An 18507-nucleotide genomic window follows, 5' to 3' on the forward strand; every position below is an offset into this window, starting at 1 on the left:
TATAAACTTTAAACATATAAACAAATGAGTGTTAAATTATCAACAACTGTTCCTGCATAATATTATTATTACTTGAATAAACCTATTTTTATGCACAAACAAATAATTGTGTATCGTAAATTTCTCACCACTCTTGTGTGCGATGAAAACATTTTTTTTATTATTATTAATATCCGCAAAATGAAGATGCAATTTATTTATATTTTATAATATAATTGAATATTTATATTATTAAATTTTTCTTCATAGAATTGTAAATTAACTCTGGAAGTTAGGAATAGTGTTAGAAGATTTAATGTCTATCAATCATGTTCAAATTACATAATATACAAAATACATACTTAAATATCATAAGTTATTTAATAATAATATTATTATAATGTATTCGCTTCTCAGAACTTAAAAAAATAATTATATTAGCCAGTATTATCTATTGAAATTTAACAATTATGTCACATTGATTATGACTAAAGTATCACTTTTAGATCATCTTGATAAATATGGCATATACAATATTATATGGTTAAAACATTTTACATCATATTATGTATTGTGACGTTGGAATTACAAATGCAATTGGAAATTCTATACTTTTTTTTGATAGTTAATGGTTTAGTACTACAAATATATTTTTAAATGTTTTGATTAAATTAAATGTAGGGATATGTTTAAATATAAATTCGACTATTTATCTAAGTGTTATGAATATTTTACTGATGAATGCTTCGCCTTCCTTAAAAGATGCCTCCGAACAATAGACCTTTTTTTGAGACCCAACTACGAAATGTCCACAATATAATTCCTAAGAATAGCAAACAACATTTCATGTTGCGAGTTATGTGATAATAACTAAAAATGTATTACGTAAATACATTTTGATAATATAAAGGATGGAATTGAATTATACTTTCTCTCATGAACTTTATTTTGCGTTTTTTTTAAATACTAATTGTAACGTCTAAAATGATCAATCATTTTAAGTTATAATAATATAATTTTCTTGCTGCATTAAAACCAAAACACATTATGTTTTATATAATACGTGAGTAAAATTATCACGTATGAGGTCATCCTTTTTAACCCATTATTTTAAACATTTATAGTACATTTTTAAAACATAAAATGTTTTATAATTTCATCATCTAAATTAAATCCAACAAGCTTACATTAAAATTTAAAATTCCATTATTTCATAAGTAATTAAATTTATAAATCAGAGCTTCGGTACCTAGTACTTAGGTAACTAAGGTTTTTATGTGAATAATATATTTAAAATATAGTACTTAATATTTTAAATAATTTATCTTTTTTAGCAAATTGGAGAGAATAAGTTACTTTTTCTCTATTTTGGTCCTGTATCCATGAATTTATTAATTAAAAGTGTATTTTTCTGTTTTCTTATAAATGCTCTGAAACTGTAGCTATATTGTACTGTAAATTAAAGACAAATAATAAATAGTGTAATATATATAAATATAACTATTAACTAGTATTAGTTATTATAATTACCAAAGGGTAATTAAAGGATATTGGATTCATCTTGTCCACCAATGTCGATGTTTTTATAAGTACCTAATATTTAATACATTAAAAAAATGTTGTATGTTTTTGAAATGACACTTCCGGGTGAGTTGTATACAACAATGTAAAAAATATTTTAAAGAAAATATAATTAAATAATTAAATACAATTTTCGCCCGAACAAGAGTCATTTATGCAGTGCCAAAGTGTCTGCACAATAATAGTCAATAATACAACTGCGATATGTTTTATGAAAAATAAACTTACAAATCTCCTTGTATCTTCTTGTTTGATTATATATAATTATATGTTTTATTATAACTATAAATAGATAATGATGAGTAAACATTTACAGTTTATATTAATAAAATATTAAAAAGGATTTAACTGTTCTTGATAATCAATTTTTATACTTATATATTCCATGTATTTTTAAAAACGCAATTTGTTTAAACATCTAAAAACAATAAACATACAACATTTAATCATTCAAATTGAAATTGAACTTTAGGCCAATGTATCTATGCAAGAACAAGACATAATACAACATTATATATTTTGGTCATAATATTATAAATAAATTGTAAAAATTGATTTACTGCATTATTCGTTATGCAAGTTCAAACATTTATATTTTGTTATTTGTGTTGTATTATAATATTATAATATGTACTATGGAGTAATACTATGGAGCATTAAGTAATAAATAATTGTCTGTAACTACTAACTACACTAAATTTCGTTAAAGTATAAGACGCAATAATTATAATTTATTATATTATATACCTATTGTTACTCAACACTATAGTACTTTATTTTTAAGAATCTTAAAATAACTAAAGAAGTACTCTAAAATGTATGTATATTAGGTACCTTTACTTGTTTAGACTAATTTTTTTTAATCTTTTTTAATATATTGCATTATATACTTCATAACATAAATTAATTCGTATAAATGTTACATTTTTATTCCCACAGTTCAAAATTCCTTTCCTCTCGTCTGCATTGTATTCGTAGCAATTAGTCTTTTTAATCCCTGGCCTTTTCTTGTTCAAGGAAAACAAGAGTTGTTTTCTTTTGTGTCATAAGTATTCGCATTTTTCTTTGATGCCCTAGACAGTTAGACCGTTTTCATAGTTTATTACGTTTAAAAACAACAATTAATGGTATAAACTTTGTATTATAATACATGTACTACATATGATATACGTATAAGTAAACAAAAACAATATGTTAACGAGAGTAAAATTTACCTTTACCCAAATAGTACTTCCAAGTAGTTAAAGAAAAATAGTGATAATAATAGTAATTGCATGTTTGCATATTTGTAGCAAATTGTATTAATCACAATCAATTAATACCTAAAGTTAGTTTACAAAGACTTAAGATGCTTGATAACTGACATATATAATTATTCCATTGAATAATTGAATAAATGTCCAACTAAAAATGATTAATCGGTGAATATTGCCAAAAAACAGATGTAATACATTTTCTAACAACATTATAATTTACAGAATTTACTACAATAATTTTTTATGCATATTTTATGTTGAGGAAGTGTTATATTTTATAACTTCACGACAGTTTTAAATTTATTATTTTTGTTTTAAATTTAATAAATAATTTAGTGATCAATAAAATTAGTAAATTCCAATAAATTAAACAAGTTATCTTTAACTTAAGACGAAATTCTATTTCTTATAAGTTATGAATATGGAATTTGAATTTGAAATTAAAACAAATGCATATAAATAATATAATATTTATTGTTGATTGTCCATTAATAATATACCTCTAGGCACTATATTATTTATCCACTTCAATCCATTATTTAAATATGTACATAAATTACTGTGGCAATATATATTGTTCGAAGCTTTCGAATAAAATTATTTGGTTTGGAAGTATATAGATTTTAAAAGATAAACAAGATTTTGGAATCGAATATTAGAGCCGTACCAGTTGTTTGTTTTGCTGGTTTTGACAACGGTCCCAAGATACTTAACGTATCTTTCGTTATCTTTTTTTTTCGCTTCCGTAAAACGTCAGAAACACCCTAAGTACTAGAGTTTAAGTGATTCAGTTTAACCTTACATGTGTGACCTGAACCAACTCAAGCATCTGAAACCAATGGTGTTTAGTACCATTGATTATAAAATAGTTCACAATAAATTATTTAATTTTTTAATTTGTTGTTACATAGAAAACTCACCTCCAACAATTTTGGTACGGGTTCCGTCAGGATCAGCAGCTGTAGACCAAAATGGTGGATTAGTCGTTTTCCCTGGATCAATATTACACTTAGAATGTCTTTATTTGAGACGACATGGCGATCCGGAATGGACATGGACATCTGAGGCGGAAACTTATCTTACTGGTAAGATTTTAACAGTAACAATTTGAATGAATCTCAACTTGTTTTAGCATACATAGTGAAGTGATTTAATTCATTATAATTTAGGGTAACAAACAATTCTAAATATATTTCTATATTTTTATAATTTACTTTCTGCCTGACCTTCCTCCGGAAGAAATTATTTTTTTATAATTTAATTTAAAAACATAAGACTATTTTTTGGCTATACAAATAATACAACGATTACAAAATAAAAGAAAAAAAAGAAAAAAAAGAAAGAAACAGACATCGTTATCGGTGAATATATGAAAATAATTGGTAATTACTAATTAGTTAATTATTATTATTATTACAATGAGGGTTCAAAACCGGGTTCCTTCGTCTCCAAAATCAAGTTAGATTCTTTTATATATAGATAGACTACAAATACTATCATGAACGGATAGGTACTACCTATTTTTAGTATTCCATCTTATATAAACCACAGTTTCTATATCAATAAAATATCAAAACCTAGATACATCATGGGTTGATTAATATTTAATAGTTGCACAATAATCGTTACATTTTACTTGGTGACAAAGTAAGATGCAACAGCAAAAATGAAGAATTGCTCAATAGACATATATTTATATGGATTTTTTCCATCGAGTACAATTATTGTAAATCACACAACTTAGCTAAGTATCTAATAAGTACGTACAGTGACAAATGTTTAAGATATTTTTTAATTACATGGAATTGAGAGGTGGAATGAAAAAATTAAATGCAAATAAGTATAAGTTGTTTGTTTAGCATATAAAATATAAAATAAATATTTAAATATATTTTTTCATCAAATATTACTTGTGGAATTTTTATTTTATTTTTTTTATAATTTTTTTTTTATTATCGGGAACCCGCTGCAACATATGCCATTGGGTGTAGGATGGTACGGTAGGGAGTTTTTCGTATAGGCTTAGTAGGTTTTTATGTTGGTAGGATTATAACACGTGTTTGTGTATGTGTGGGAAGGATTTGTTGCTAAAAACCTGTGTGGTCACCCATCCGGGACCTAGCAACGTCAGCCGGTATGTACACTTTGAGATTCTTCATAGATGGAGAGTGCGACAGCGCCTCACCAAGTCACTATTTTTATATTTATTGTGATTGTTTTTGATGGTTTTGAACAATAGGTATTTCAATCATAATTTTAATAATAGTTTTTAATTATATAATGTAAATGAGCAAAAATTAAATCCAATAATAGTAATAATATTAATTAAATTAAAAGGAAGAGAAAATAGTCACCCATTTTATACACAAGTACCTTTAACCAAATAAGTTAGAAATAGACCAGTAGGCATTGAAGTATGTTAGGTTGACGTAAAAAAATTGTTGGCAGCTGCTCCCACCTAAATAAATCTCATCACATATACGGATGAGACCGATAATACTACCAGACGGACGTGGCACATGTCAAAGGAACGTCTGAAAAAAAAATGTCATTATTTTATGCTTTAACTTTTAAGGTGATATTACATATAGTTCTTATGAAAAATTAAGATGAAGATCTACTCGATATTCATGTTTGTGCTTATCAATTCGTGTAATGGACGCAGTAGACACTTCCTGTAAATATTAAATACACACAGTTGGCGTTTCTTTTTATTTAGATCTGCGCCAAGTTAATATATTGATGACAGAGACTTATAATTTTCTATACTATAACAGTTTACATACAATGTACTTAATTTATTTTAATATTATACAAAATCATCTTATTTTGTTCAACACATTAATAAAGTTTAAAAAATAAATATTATAAACATTGAATCTAACTATTAAAGACTGATTATTTTTGATTAAAAACTATACATATTGAAATTGTCTTTAATATGTCAATGTCTCTTCTAATTAAATATTAAATAAATAAAATTCCAACTTTATACTTAACCGATATAGTCTAGGCCCTAGGGATTTGCTTTGTTCTTTGGAAAATTGATCAACGACTTTTAAGAGATTAGAGTGACTAATTGTAATTTTCTGCTATCTTAATTGATGCCACAACACTAATCTCCACTTCGAAGCTCTATCGCGTGTGTTTTGGGTTTAACTATCTTGTATCATCCAAAATTCTCGTAGAAAAGATTTATAAGGTCAAAAATTAATAAGGGTCTGAAACCTGCTAAGGATTTTAGGATTCAGAAGTTTCTGAATACAGGATTACGATAATCTCTTCAGACGATTTTGTTTTTGGTATTTCAAAAGGCCACATATATATTATGATTTAATAATTACTTAATTATTCGCTGGAACGTATTTCAAGAAAATATATGGTATCAATATTTTATTCGATATCAAAGTTATATTTTATTAATAGTCCAGTCACAAAATATTGTCTCATAATATTATTAGGGAAATATTGAAAAACTTAAATTATAAAAATTCTCGTAGTAAAATAAGTAGTAAGTTGTTATATTTTACATTAGAAACTAATTACATTACCTTTGTAATAATTTTAAATATTTAAGAAATTCGTTGTATGAGTACTAAATAATTGTCGGATGGATATCGGGATATTCATTTGTTTCTTACTGTTAAACATGTTTACTTACTTGTTCTGTATATTATACAGGTGAAACATGCAATGTAAAATACAAATTCTGTTTTTATGTCTTCTGTCTAAAAAAAAAAAATCAAATGTGTGCAAAATTGTAATTAGTACCTATATTGCATTCATAAAATTCGATGTATTTATTTCAGTATACGATGAGGCGCACAGGTTGAATAGAGTAGCATTTAATTGATGAATAATTCAGTTGTGTCTTAATATAGTTGTTAATACGAATAGGATAGAAAAACGATCGAGACATACACATGGGGCATTCATGTTAGCGTTGTCGGTTTTATATAATTGAATGGCTATTATTCTCGGGATCTAGCTATATTTACGGCATCATTGAGGCGCCTCCGAACTTTTATATCCACACGCCAATACAAGCTAAATATAGTAATGTGCGTATGGGTATCGGATGACTACTAAATGAAACTCGTAAAACTGTCCCGGGACATAACATTCCGACGGTGTCGAATGGCTTAAAGCTGTTTGAAAACGATACGGTTGTGCTGGATGCTGTTGTGAAAGGGTTTGTAATAATAGTTCCCCAAACAGCCAATATAATAACATAACGGGTGTCCGGGAAATACATAAAACTTTGGATGGTTTATGTTTGAATCGGACACTGGTGTAGTAGAATCATTATGTGATCGTAATGAGATAACCGTACGCATATTACACTTATGAGCTTTACGCGAACTGTATTGTATACCTATCGATCATTTCCGATCGGTTTCACCACAAACTATATATAGAGAACAAAATGGTTTTTTTTTTTTAAATATTATAATATTTTAATGTTGTGCATTTTTAGCTTTTCGCTTTTCTACAATATAATAAAACACTAGACTTTCCATCAGGCGTACAGATTGATTTATTGTTATGGTCGCAGTTGTCGTCTCGTTAAACTTGATTAATTATCGTTGAATATTTATACATAACAGTTTCGATGTGGACAAAATATATGCTGGGTAGATCACGGCAACGAGGGTTGTAATTAAGGTCACCGAATTATTTAATTCGTTCTTGAATAGCAACAAAAATACATCAGATATCACAGTAAAAAATTTGTTTCAACCGTAAATATCATTTAAAATAGTCAACGCTTGATTATATTTTCCACTTAATGTAAATAGTAGCAATATAATCACATTTATTATTAACCAGATTGTATTAAGATAATTTTAAAATAATATATGCATTTAGCTAAAAGTTTTACTTTATACATAAATCAAATATTAAAATATTATACTCAATAATTTACAATAAACTAGTATTTTCAAAAACCATAAACAGTTAATAATTATATATTTATATCATATGAATTTAAATTAATATTTATTTATTTTTGACATATTAGGGTTTCGATATTGAACGGTTAAATATATAATAATAACCAATAATATTTATCCATGACGTATATTATGAAATTATTTCAAAATTTAATTATTTAAAAGGAAAACATTGTATTTGGTTTTTTTTAAACATTAGTTTTAATGTAACATATAATACCATTAAAATGTAACTTTAATATAAGTATATACTTATTAAATACATAACCTCATGTCACATGATGTATAATTAAAAAAATATTAAGTCTTAGGTAAAATGGTCCTCTAAATATTCGACTACAATTCACCTTTAAAAATTAGAAGTGAAATAATAAAGGAAGTTATGCAAAACCAAAACATAACGACAGAGTAATAAAATATATAAATTACATTGTTGTTTTTTTTTTTAAGAAATCATAATGATTTAGATGAACACTGCAGGTTCAAAATGTGTGTAATGGTTGAAGTGAAGAAAGGTATACCGAGAGTTAAAATGATGAAGGGTTCTCTTGGGATTAAATGCAACGTTTTACTAGATGGCGGTTACTACGTAGTTAGACCGTTATAATGTACGTATTAAAGTATTAAACAGCGAACAAGAGGAAAAAACAAAAGAAAAATTTGTTAATAATCGAAGCAATAATGCAGAGACGGATGTTTGATAAAATATATAATATTACGATTAACAAATGGTTGCTGAGGAAACAGTTTCCGTTCTAAAGAATTATTCGTGTACTATTACAATTTACAATTTCAATATTAACCATGTATTTTACGTTGCTAACTTAGTAATTTAACATTTGTGTCATTTTGTGCAAACTAAATGCTTTTTTTCAATAACTTTTCATATTTATTTAAAAAGATTTAAATGTTCATTTAAAATATATGTCAATAACATATATTTTGTATGTTTGTCAATAATAACACTTGTCATACTGGTGTCATATACTCGTACAATTGAAATAGGAATTAATACAAATGATATTTTGTATACATTATTATTTGCTGCATAGGTAATAGGTATACAGTATATGTCTATATGTTTCATTACCTAATTGTATTTAAAATTAATATTTCGTAGGTATAAAGATCATTACTTATCTATAAGTGCTATAATCTTAAAGTTTTTCAATGAAAGATTATTATTTTATCTACAACATTTGATGGAACAAATTATTCTTTAATGTAATATATAAATTGTGTAATACTTGTGCGTTTCACGTGATAATATTGAGTAAAAAAAAATATAAGTATAATTTTTTATAAATTGTTCAATATATTTGAATTATATCAAATTAAATTAATTAAATAATTCTACTTCCAATAGTTTTATTTTGCAGCTGTTTGAAAAAATGTATTAAAATAATAATAGTTTTAAATTTATTGAACTTATTAATGAAATTAATATCAATGTAATATCAATTGGTACAGAAAAACAATAAATGCCTTCAATTGATATTCCCATTTTTCATTTTCCTGAACAATAAATTTCATAAACCATACAAAAATGGGCATTTAGTTTGTACATGCGTATATCCTGCAGCAATTGTAATTGCATTATTTTTAGAACCTCTGCATCACGTCACCGTCACCTACACATTTTGATACTTCCGTACATTTGTTACAATTATTAAATACTCTAAAATTATTTATTTTGAACTTATAATATGAAACATGGTGCTGTGTTTTATTTTATGTTTTTAGATATGTATGAAACAAGGTATTTGCGGAACAGAATAATGAGAAAATAAATAAATATATTTTATACGAGTAAGTGTGAAAACGACAGAAAAAAATTGCTGAAATGTTTTTGGATAAGTCTAGATGATTTACTAGAAAACCGAGGTAGCTTAAACTAAAGGCAAACATTTTTCATTTCATTCGCTTCTAAACTTCTGTACTTACACGTTAGTCAGCCACAGTCGTTCACTATCCTAAATCATTAGTCACCTCACGACAGCTGTCTTCACAATCAATTTGATGGTTAGTCAGTCAATGATTCACTGATTTTACGTGAAACTAACACATTAAATATCTCCATGATATCATCGATGCTCTCAAATATAATTGAATGGATTAATATTCAACGATTATATTACAAATTATCTTAATATTCGTACAATGATTATTGTAATCATAAGAACTAAATATATTACAGTAATAAATAGTTTCATCAACTTACAATATTAGTTATTCAATCAAAAAGTTGTCCATTATAGAAACTAGCTTTTAAATAGTAATTTGTCATTATATTTTAATTTTTACGTTAAATTGAATTGTTATAGTAAAATGTAACAGGGTTTCATATCAAATTTGGATATCAAACACTCATCTATTTAATAAATACATGTTGAATAAAGTACATTTGTACATTACATTTGTAAAATTTAATTTAATCCCATCAAAGTGAACTTAAAAATAATAATTTAGTTTTAAAAGATTTTTACTACATAAGTTGAAACAATGTGGTATTTCATACATCTCGTTTCTTGATAAAATTGATCAATTTGTTTTTCTTTGTAGGGTGCTGTTAAACGAGAGTAAACTTATTCTGACCTAGTTCGGTCGTCCTGTTATAGGATATTTAGAGGCACCATATATGTTTTTGCCATGCTAAAGGGATGCTAATTTTTTCTCAAGGCAATTTAATACATGTGACTTATGTATGAGGGCATTAATATTAGACAATAATTAGATAGTACTGCTATACTCTCAGGTATGATCATATTATTATTAATAATGGGTAGAAAAAATACTTGGTCTGTTACAACACTATTTTAATTCGTCGGTTTCTGTAACTTAATGTTATTGAAGCAGTAAGATATTGCAGTTCAAACATTTTTTTTTTTTAATGAGGGAAAGTAGGAAACCGCTCTGCTTTCAGTTTTTGAGTGTAAAATGTTATTGAGTGAGTTACTGTAATTTACGTGATAAGTTTGAACTCAATGATAAATCATTGCATACGAAAAACAATTTTCAGCTTAAACAATCTGTCAGCGTATATAACTAAATACTAAGTATATCATATGATATATTTATATTTTACTATCATAGTAATAAGGTTTATTGTTACTTTGTTTTGTAGTACACTGGTTTTGCTTAACAATTACTATTTTTGTTTTCTCCGGGTACATAAAACCACCCCTGGAGTTCAAAATTAAATAATTTTTAATGCTCAAAAAGCTAAAATATTACCATACAGCAAAAAAAACACGTCATTGTAAAATCAATACATTCAGAATGTAAAATAATTCTGTCGAAATTAGACTTTTCATCTGTACTATACATACATCAGCATAAAAATCCTCATTAAAACTAATAGATCTGATACACAACATAGGCGTACGTAATTAAATTGATGTTTTCAAACCTATTCCACTTGAAAATTGAAAATAAATACACAATCTCTGGTGAACCTCCCCTTAAAATATGAATAATTGACAATAATATGTCCATCATTCGTCACACACAAGCATTAATCCAGAAATGTTTCAAAAAGAATATTATATACAAGTATGCAACACGTAATAAACAATTATAAACTTAACTTGAGTAACATAGTACAAGAAGTTCAAAACTTACGAGTGAGACTAGGTTGTTGATATAAACACCGATGTAAGTTCTTTAAAAAGAAACATATATAAATGAACAAGTTTAATATACATATTATTAAAAAAAAAAAGTAAATAAAACTAAGTTAAAAAAAACCGAAATCTAAACTGCTCATCTAAATCCAAATTAAAAGTCAACAAAGCAATTACCTCTAAAAACACGACGTTAATTTAAAAAAAATTGTGATCATCTCTCTATATACATCACCAAAACCATCGTCAAGCCGTACCTATAATTTATTTAAAACTTCAAAAACCAATTTTATTTAATTTTCAGTGATTTGTTGAGCACATTCAATGTACAAATTCCGAAAACTATTTCGAGCTTTGAGACATATCTATAAAAAAATAATTCAATGAATAAATAGAAAAAAATCTCTTTTATGGATTACTGAATACATAAATAGGCGTTGGTACAAGGTAATGAAAAAATCAGACGTAGCATCAAAAGAAATATCAAAACATAAACCTAAAAAATAAATAAACAAACAAAAGGTATCATAAAAAAACAAATAAATAATATATGAATTCTAGAAGGGGACATATTGTTGAAAAAATAAGACCAAAAACTAGGCGAAATTCATAGAAGTAGGTTATTTACCAGTATATAATCGATTTATAGTAACATAAAATATGAGACTGTATTAAATAGATTGAAAAATGGCTATACAAAGCTAATACATGGCTACTTGATGTCCAAAAAAGAACCTCCTTCAAATTTAACATGCTGAACACAGCAAACGGCACAACATTTATTAATAGTGTCGGTAAAATGAGGAACAAAGAGGAGAGAACAATATACTATATACTTGACTAACTGCATGATATACATACTGGAAAGGAAGCACAGGAAAAAAATAATATTTTTTTAATTAAAATTGTAATTATAGCTAATATAATAATAAACTCTGCAACTGAAGCTAAAAAGATTAAATAAAAAAATTACTATAATATTATATATTTTACTATGGATACTTTACTAAATGCAATTTAATATTGAATCAAAAACTTCTCAACTGACAATGGATAACATCATCATTCAAATTTTTTTTAATAATTTTCAAAATACATGTTATAGTATTGTTCATATATAGATGTATTCGATGGAATAGTATAGGTATAGGTATAGGTACCTATAATATTCATTTAGATGCCTTCATAAATATTTTACCCGGTTCTCTGTTGAATTGTGATTATTATATTTTTAAATTACTTACCAATATGCGTACTATCGTAAATTTTCAAGTTGCAAACTTATAATGTCAAAGGGATCTAATATTTTGCTGGCATTGTAATATGATTATTTTTCAATCACGAGCAAAAAAAAAATGTATTTTATTATTCAGAAATCTAATAGAATGCACTACATAATGCAAGTAAATAGGTATATACTCAAAGGAGTGGGCTTGAAATTTAAGCAACTACGACTTTTTTTAAAAGTAATTTTACTTATTTTTTCTTCTGTAATTATTTTAATACAATATATTATTATATCAGTGATGCAGTTCAGCTATATTATCTGACTTCTTTTTCATACAAACACTAAGCAGCTGCCTAAGCCAAAAATTTAGTTAATAATAATGTAATAAAATATACAAACGATGAGACACATTAAACGTCGTATGACGCACTGTAGTGGATTGGATAAACAATTTTAACATGAACTACCACTGCTTTCTGTCACATTGTTTGTAAATATTTTAATATTTCATTTGAACTCTAGCTAAGAAAAACAACTCTAAAGGTCTCAAACTGTCCATTAAAAATATCTCGAAACAATAAAGAATATACGTGAATTTATTAAAAATAACGCAAATTGTCTTAAAACCCCATCCATTATTATTATCAACCTTGGCCTTTCTGTGAAGCTCTGCTTTCAAGCTTCAAGCCACCATTTAAAAAAAAATCCTTAGTGTGCTCCTGATGCAGTGACTATGGTTGGTTAGATAGTAATACTGGGTACTTTAATTTTTTTTTATTATTCTTTTATTCTCTCCTATAATCTGATGTCTGTACCTAACGACTTCCATCTTATGTGTAAAGTGTACACCGTCAGCTGTTTTCATATAATATCTTGTACGACGTACTTTTATAAATTTATAGTATTCTCGAAACGTCTAGTGAGATCTCTCATTTTATTAGCATTTTAATTATTTGCTTTTCTATAAATATTTTAAAGTTTAAACAAAATGTAAATATGACAAGTAATGATTTTCCTTAAGAATCATTAATATTGAGAGTTATTAACGAAATACTATTATGTTATTTATAGTATTTTTTAAATTAATTCAACACCTAAAATCTATACTATGTCAATTTAAATGACTGAATATTTTTATTTTTTATTTTTATTTATTCCTCAAGAAGATAAGCATGCATATATGAGTATTATGCCTGTGTGTTAATATGTATGAAAAGTATAATTCAAATAGATTTAACAGATTAGTTGTTCATTTATATACTTACTTCACTATACTTGGTGATTATTTGATTTAAAAATAAGTTCTAAAAATATAAATTAATAACCCCATTCAGACAAATCAATACCTACTAATAAATTAGCTTAACATACTACCTAAAAGGTTGATAAAAATTAATACATGCACCTCCATATTACGAATTCTAAGTCAGGTTTAATCTGAGCTTTATCTATTTAACCAGTACTCATTGCATAAACTTGTATTTCACAAATAAAAAAACACGTTTATTTTATATGCCAACAAGTAAAACTGCAGTTTATCGTTTAAAAAACAGCATTAAAATAATATAGTAAATCTAGCTATTGTTTTTTTTTTAAAAAAGTATTATACCTACGTTATAGTTTAGTGGTTATAATTTCTACGACAAATAAAAAATACAAATAATATAGTTTGAGTAGGTATTGAGGTAGGTATTGAAATGTTTAATACATTTTTCATTTATTATCGTTTAAGAGAAAACACTCTATGGCTGGAGGGGGGGGGGGGTGGCCAGAAGAGAGGCCAGTGAGAAAAACCTCCAAGTTTATAGTTTTATATGATATTAAATTTAATGAGATAGACATTTCAATTAACTATTAACTTTAATAATGGGATAAAAGTTTTGCATCTAAAATGATGAATAATACATGTGGAAACTTGACTTATATCTTATTCATTTTGATTTAAATAGTAATAATAGTAAGTATATTATATTGATAACTGTTGCTTAATGTATGTAACCACGACAACAAGTATTAGCAAGTCAAAGTATCTAAAATGAATACTTTGTCTAGTAAAAAGTATATTTTATGACAAATGAAGTATAATTTTCTTTTTATAATTATTTTATATTAATGATTGTTATTATAATTCTCATAAACTAAAGAAAAAACAATGTATAGCTAATTTAATTAATCGTATATGACTTCATAAACATATTATTTTTTTCATACTTATGTTACTTCCGTATTTTCCTCCCCGGAGGCTCGTAATATTCAAGAAAATAATAACAAGGAAATATATCAACAAAAAACCAAAATATTACATGTGGCTTTAACAGAGGGCTTACCAGTTACCAGGGTCATGTGGCCATATGAAAAATAGTATGGACTTGTCGTTAGGCAAAACGAGGAAATACGGGGTGGAGGGAGAAGTATAGTACTGTAGCCCCAGATGCACGTATGGTCTGCAAGTTATTATGTTTTACACGAGGCTATAACTTTAAATCCCATTTTGTTAAAGCGGGTCATGAACAGGTGCGAAGCAGAAAATGTATATTATTTCTACGTAAAATAATGATTACAAAAGGAACGAAAACTAAATTTATTTTACTAAAAGGTCTGGGCTTACACTTTAAAAATGTGTTACATTTTATATAACATGTACATATAAAAGTATAGGTAAAACACTTAAGCAATTACATTGGAAACAGTAACAAATGAAATAGTGACATTAAAAATTCAATTAAAAATATATTAAACATTCATTCTGATGTCTTCATGTCTGATGATGAATCGTGTTCTTAATCTGTTCATACATTAATGAAATTTTAATCTTGTTCGCTGCATTGATTATTAATTATTGTAATACGCGTATTTAATGTTCTGGAAAATTAGAAATCACAGTTCTATAAAAACGCAATTTGACCAATTTGTAACCAAAATATTATCTGTATTATATATGTATTATTATACAATATACATAGTTATTATTTTACTTCAAACCAATTAAAATTGCAGGAAAAAGGACAGGTTGTCGATAAAAAAATGCAAGCTTGATAAAATTACGAAATGATTAATTATTCATATTTGTTTGTTTATGGAAATTTAATGATTTCAATCAGAAATATTCTCGTCAACTCATAATTAATTGACTAAGCATCATCAGATTCACTGTGAGTTATTCAGTGATTATAAAGCTTTTTACAAACTACTGATCAGTGACCGTAACCTAAAATAATAATTCGAACGAATTTGAGCTAGAACACACCAAATTATACTTCAGTTTTCCAAATTTAGCAAGTAGGTATAACATAATGATTTAAAATATGATTAATGCATTGTATTCAGTAGTTGTCAATTATACTAATAAATTATTTTTACTAACCATCCATTCTGTTAAAAAAATAAGATCACCGAAACCTAACCTTGAGTTATGAATATAGTGCTTCACATAACGTCGTGTCATCGTTAATAAATTACTAGCTCAGACGAAAAGCAACGATCTTTAATTAAACCAAACAAATATTAAATTCATGAATTTACCACACCTTTTAATTTGAGTTTGGTTGTATCATATGTTATTTTTTTCATTTAGTTTTGAATATATTTTATTGTGCAATCTGTTAAAATAAATGAAGAACAACAAGTGAATGTGATGTTAGGGAAGACTAAAAACATAATTCACAAAATGAAGAAACTACCCACTAGAGGAACTTTAACATAATATTATATGTCTTTGATATTCAGAAAGAATTATTTTTATTATTATCATGTTAGCATATTATATAGTTTTTGATTCATCATTGAATTATGTTTTCTTAATATTTTACTGGTTTTCTCACTGAATTTACTAAAGGAATAGAGCTACTTTTTAATAAAATGATTTTTATAGTTCCGGGCTTACTTCAATGTTAATCATAATAATATATTATATTAATATATTATTTTATCATAGTCTATAGTTCTATACTATTAATAATAATATAATATTTGAATTGCTTGGATACAATATATTGGAAATCTTGATAAATTAAAACTTTAAAAAAAACTCTCACCCATTATATATTATATTATTATATTTTTGGCACGATGATGATAATAGCTTGATTATGGTTTTTTTTCTTTTACCCATTGTAAAACGGTTTTGTATAAATACATATAATATTTCACATTAAATTATGAATTAATTATCCATCAATGCCTATGGGTATTACATTATCATACATGGATAATTATTAGGGACATTCGAAAAGTGCCTGTGTTGTATAATATAAAGTATCTGCTCAAGTGAGTTGGTCAAAACATACGTATCTCGTCCATCCAGACGGAAACAACTGCGCGGACACATCTCTACATTTTTGTATTATTGTCCGATATATCGGCGTATCGGCGCTATTTTAGGTCGGCGAGGTTTCGAAATAATATTATAATACACGCGATAATACGAAAGCGGTGCAGCGGACTTACGGCGGTGCGGTGATGGCGGGGGGAGGGGGATGACACGACCGTTTATCTCCGAGAATAACTGGCATTTTTGAAAGTCGAAACCTTTATTGCATAATACAACCCTGCATTGTCGGCACTCGCCGCAGTGGCACGCCGAGGCCGGATGCAGAGGAAGAATCGTTCCCCGCAACCTTCGCGGGCGTATAATAAATACCCTTTCGTATCACGTTATATTATATTATTATATTATGGATTTACGCGGTGCCGGCCGTGTGGTGATGTGATGCTGCAGTTACAGCTTGTGTGTATATATACTTACACGCACGATACGCACACACCGCACATTGACACGCGGACGAACATTAATCTCGAATATTTCAATTCGAATAGACGTGACGAACGTGGTTATTATTTTATTAATGTCCGAGCGCACGCTCCGCCGGCTAACATGAGATATCATATAGCCGTCCATGTTTATAAAAATATGCTGCGGCGGCAGTAAATAAATATGATATGTTGGTACGTGTATTATACACAGGGTGATTCACCAAGCATGGTCACCGCATGGAAAGTTTGAATTCCGCTTTTTGCATTTTTTCCAAGTAGGTGCGATAAGTACCATATTTTCGAATATGTACTTACACTTGGGATACCAATAAGGAGCATCCTAGTTTTTTAATGATTTAAAAATTAATATTGCAATCAAAATCTCTCAGTGGCGTGATCAGCTTAGCTTTTTTGATGGGGTGGGGTCGGGGATATGAATTGTGACGACCACGTTATATATTATACATTATTAATTATTGCTTTACCATATATTTTGTATGACAGAATTCATAAGCCAATGAAGGGAGGGGGCATGACACCCGCATGGCCAACGGCGAGCACGCCCCCGACATCAATTGAACCTGAATCTTATGATTTTTTTAAAATTAACAATGTTTAATAAGTAGGTATAGTTACTAGACTAAATATTAAATATATTTTATAAGTGTCTAAATTAATTTCCCCCTACCCTCTATCCACATATTCCATCATATGCTATCACCTACCACTGATGAACTATTATATTTAGTACTGTAAAGTCCATAAAAAAATAACAACTCAGAAACAACTCGTTTCGATTTAAACTTAAGTGTACCAATATATTTTAAAACAATTGTCTGCGCTTAACGTCTACAGTAAAAATAGTTTTTTTTTTGCCACACGGTACAGGTCACTACTTAACAGTAAATTGGCACAGAATATTTGAGTTTTAGAAAGTGTGATTTTGAATTTCCTATAGGCATTTACATAATATTAAACAATACGCATAATTATATACAATTATGGGATTAGAGGGGAGAGGACATGATTAAAGAATCACCCTGTATATAATTTAAATATGACGTGTATAGGTTATTACTGTTTTATTTATGCGTGCATTTATTTTTTATTGCGTTTCGGTCATTATTTCAATG

The 18507-nt window shown here is 27.2% G+C and overlaps 1 protein-coding gene across 1 annotated transcript in view; it reads left to right on the forward strand.

Moving 5' to 3' along the window:
• Positions 1-18507, forward strand: part of LOC111039624 (locomotion-related protein Hikaru genki) — a 90350-nt gene that overhangs the window by 20082 nt on the left and 51761 nt on the right. The window contains exon 5 of the mRNA XM_022323209.1: positions 3728-3901. Within this exon, the coding sequence (XP_022178901.1) occupies positions 3728-3901 (174 nt within the window). The remainder of the gene's footprint in view (positions 1-3727; positions 3902-18507) is intronic.

Source organism: Myzus persicae, unplaced genomic scaffold, assembly GCF_001856785.1.
Source record: "Myzus persicae strain clone G006 unplaced genomic scaffold, MPER_G0061.0, whole genome shotgun sequence".
In the NCBI taxonomy this organism is placed as follows: Eukaryota; Metazoa; Arthropoda; class Insecta; order Hemiptera; family Aphididae; genus Myzus; species Myzus persicae.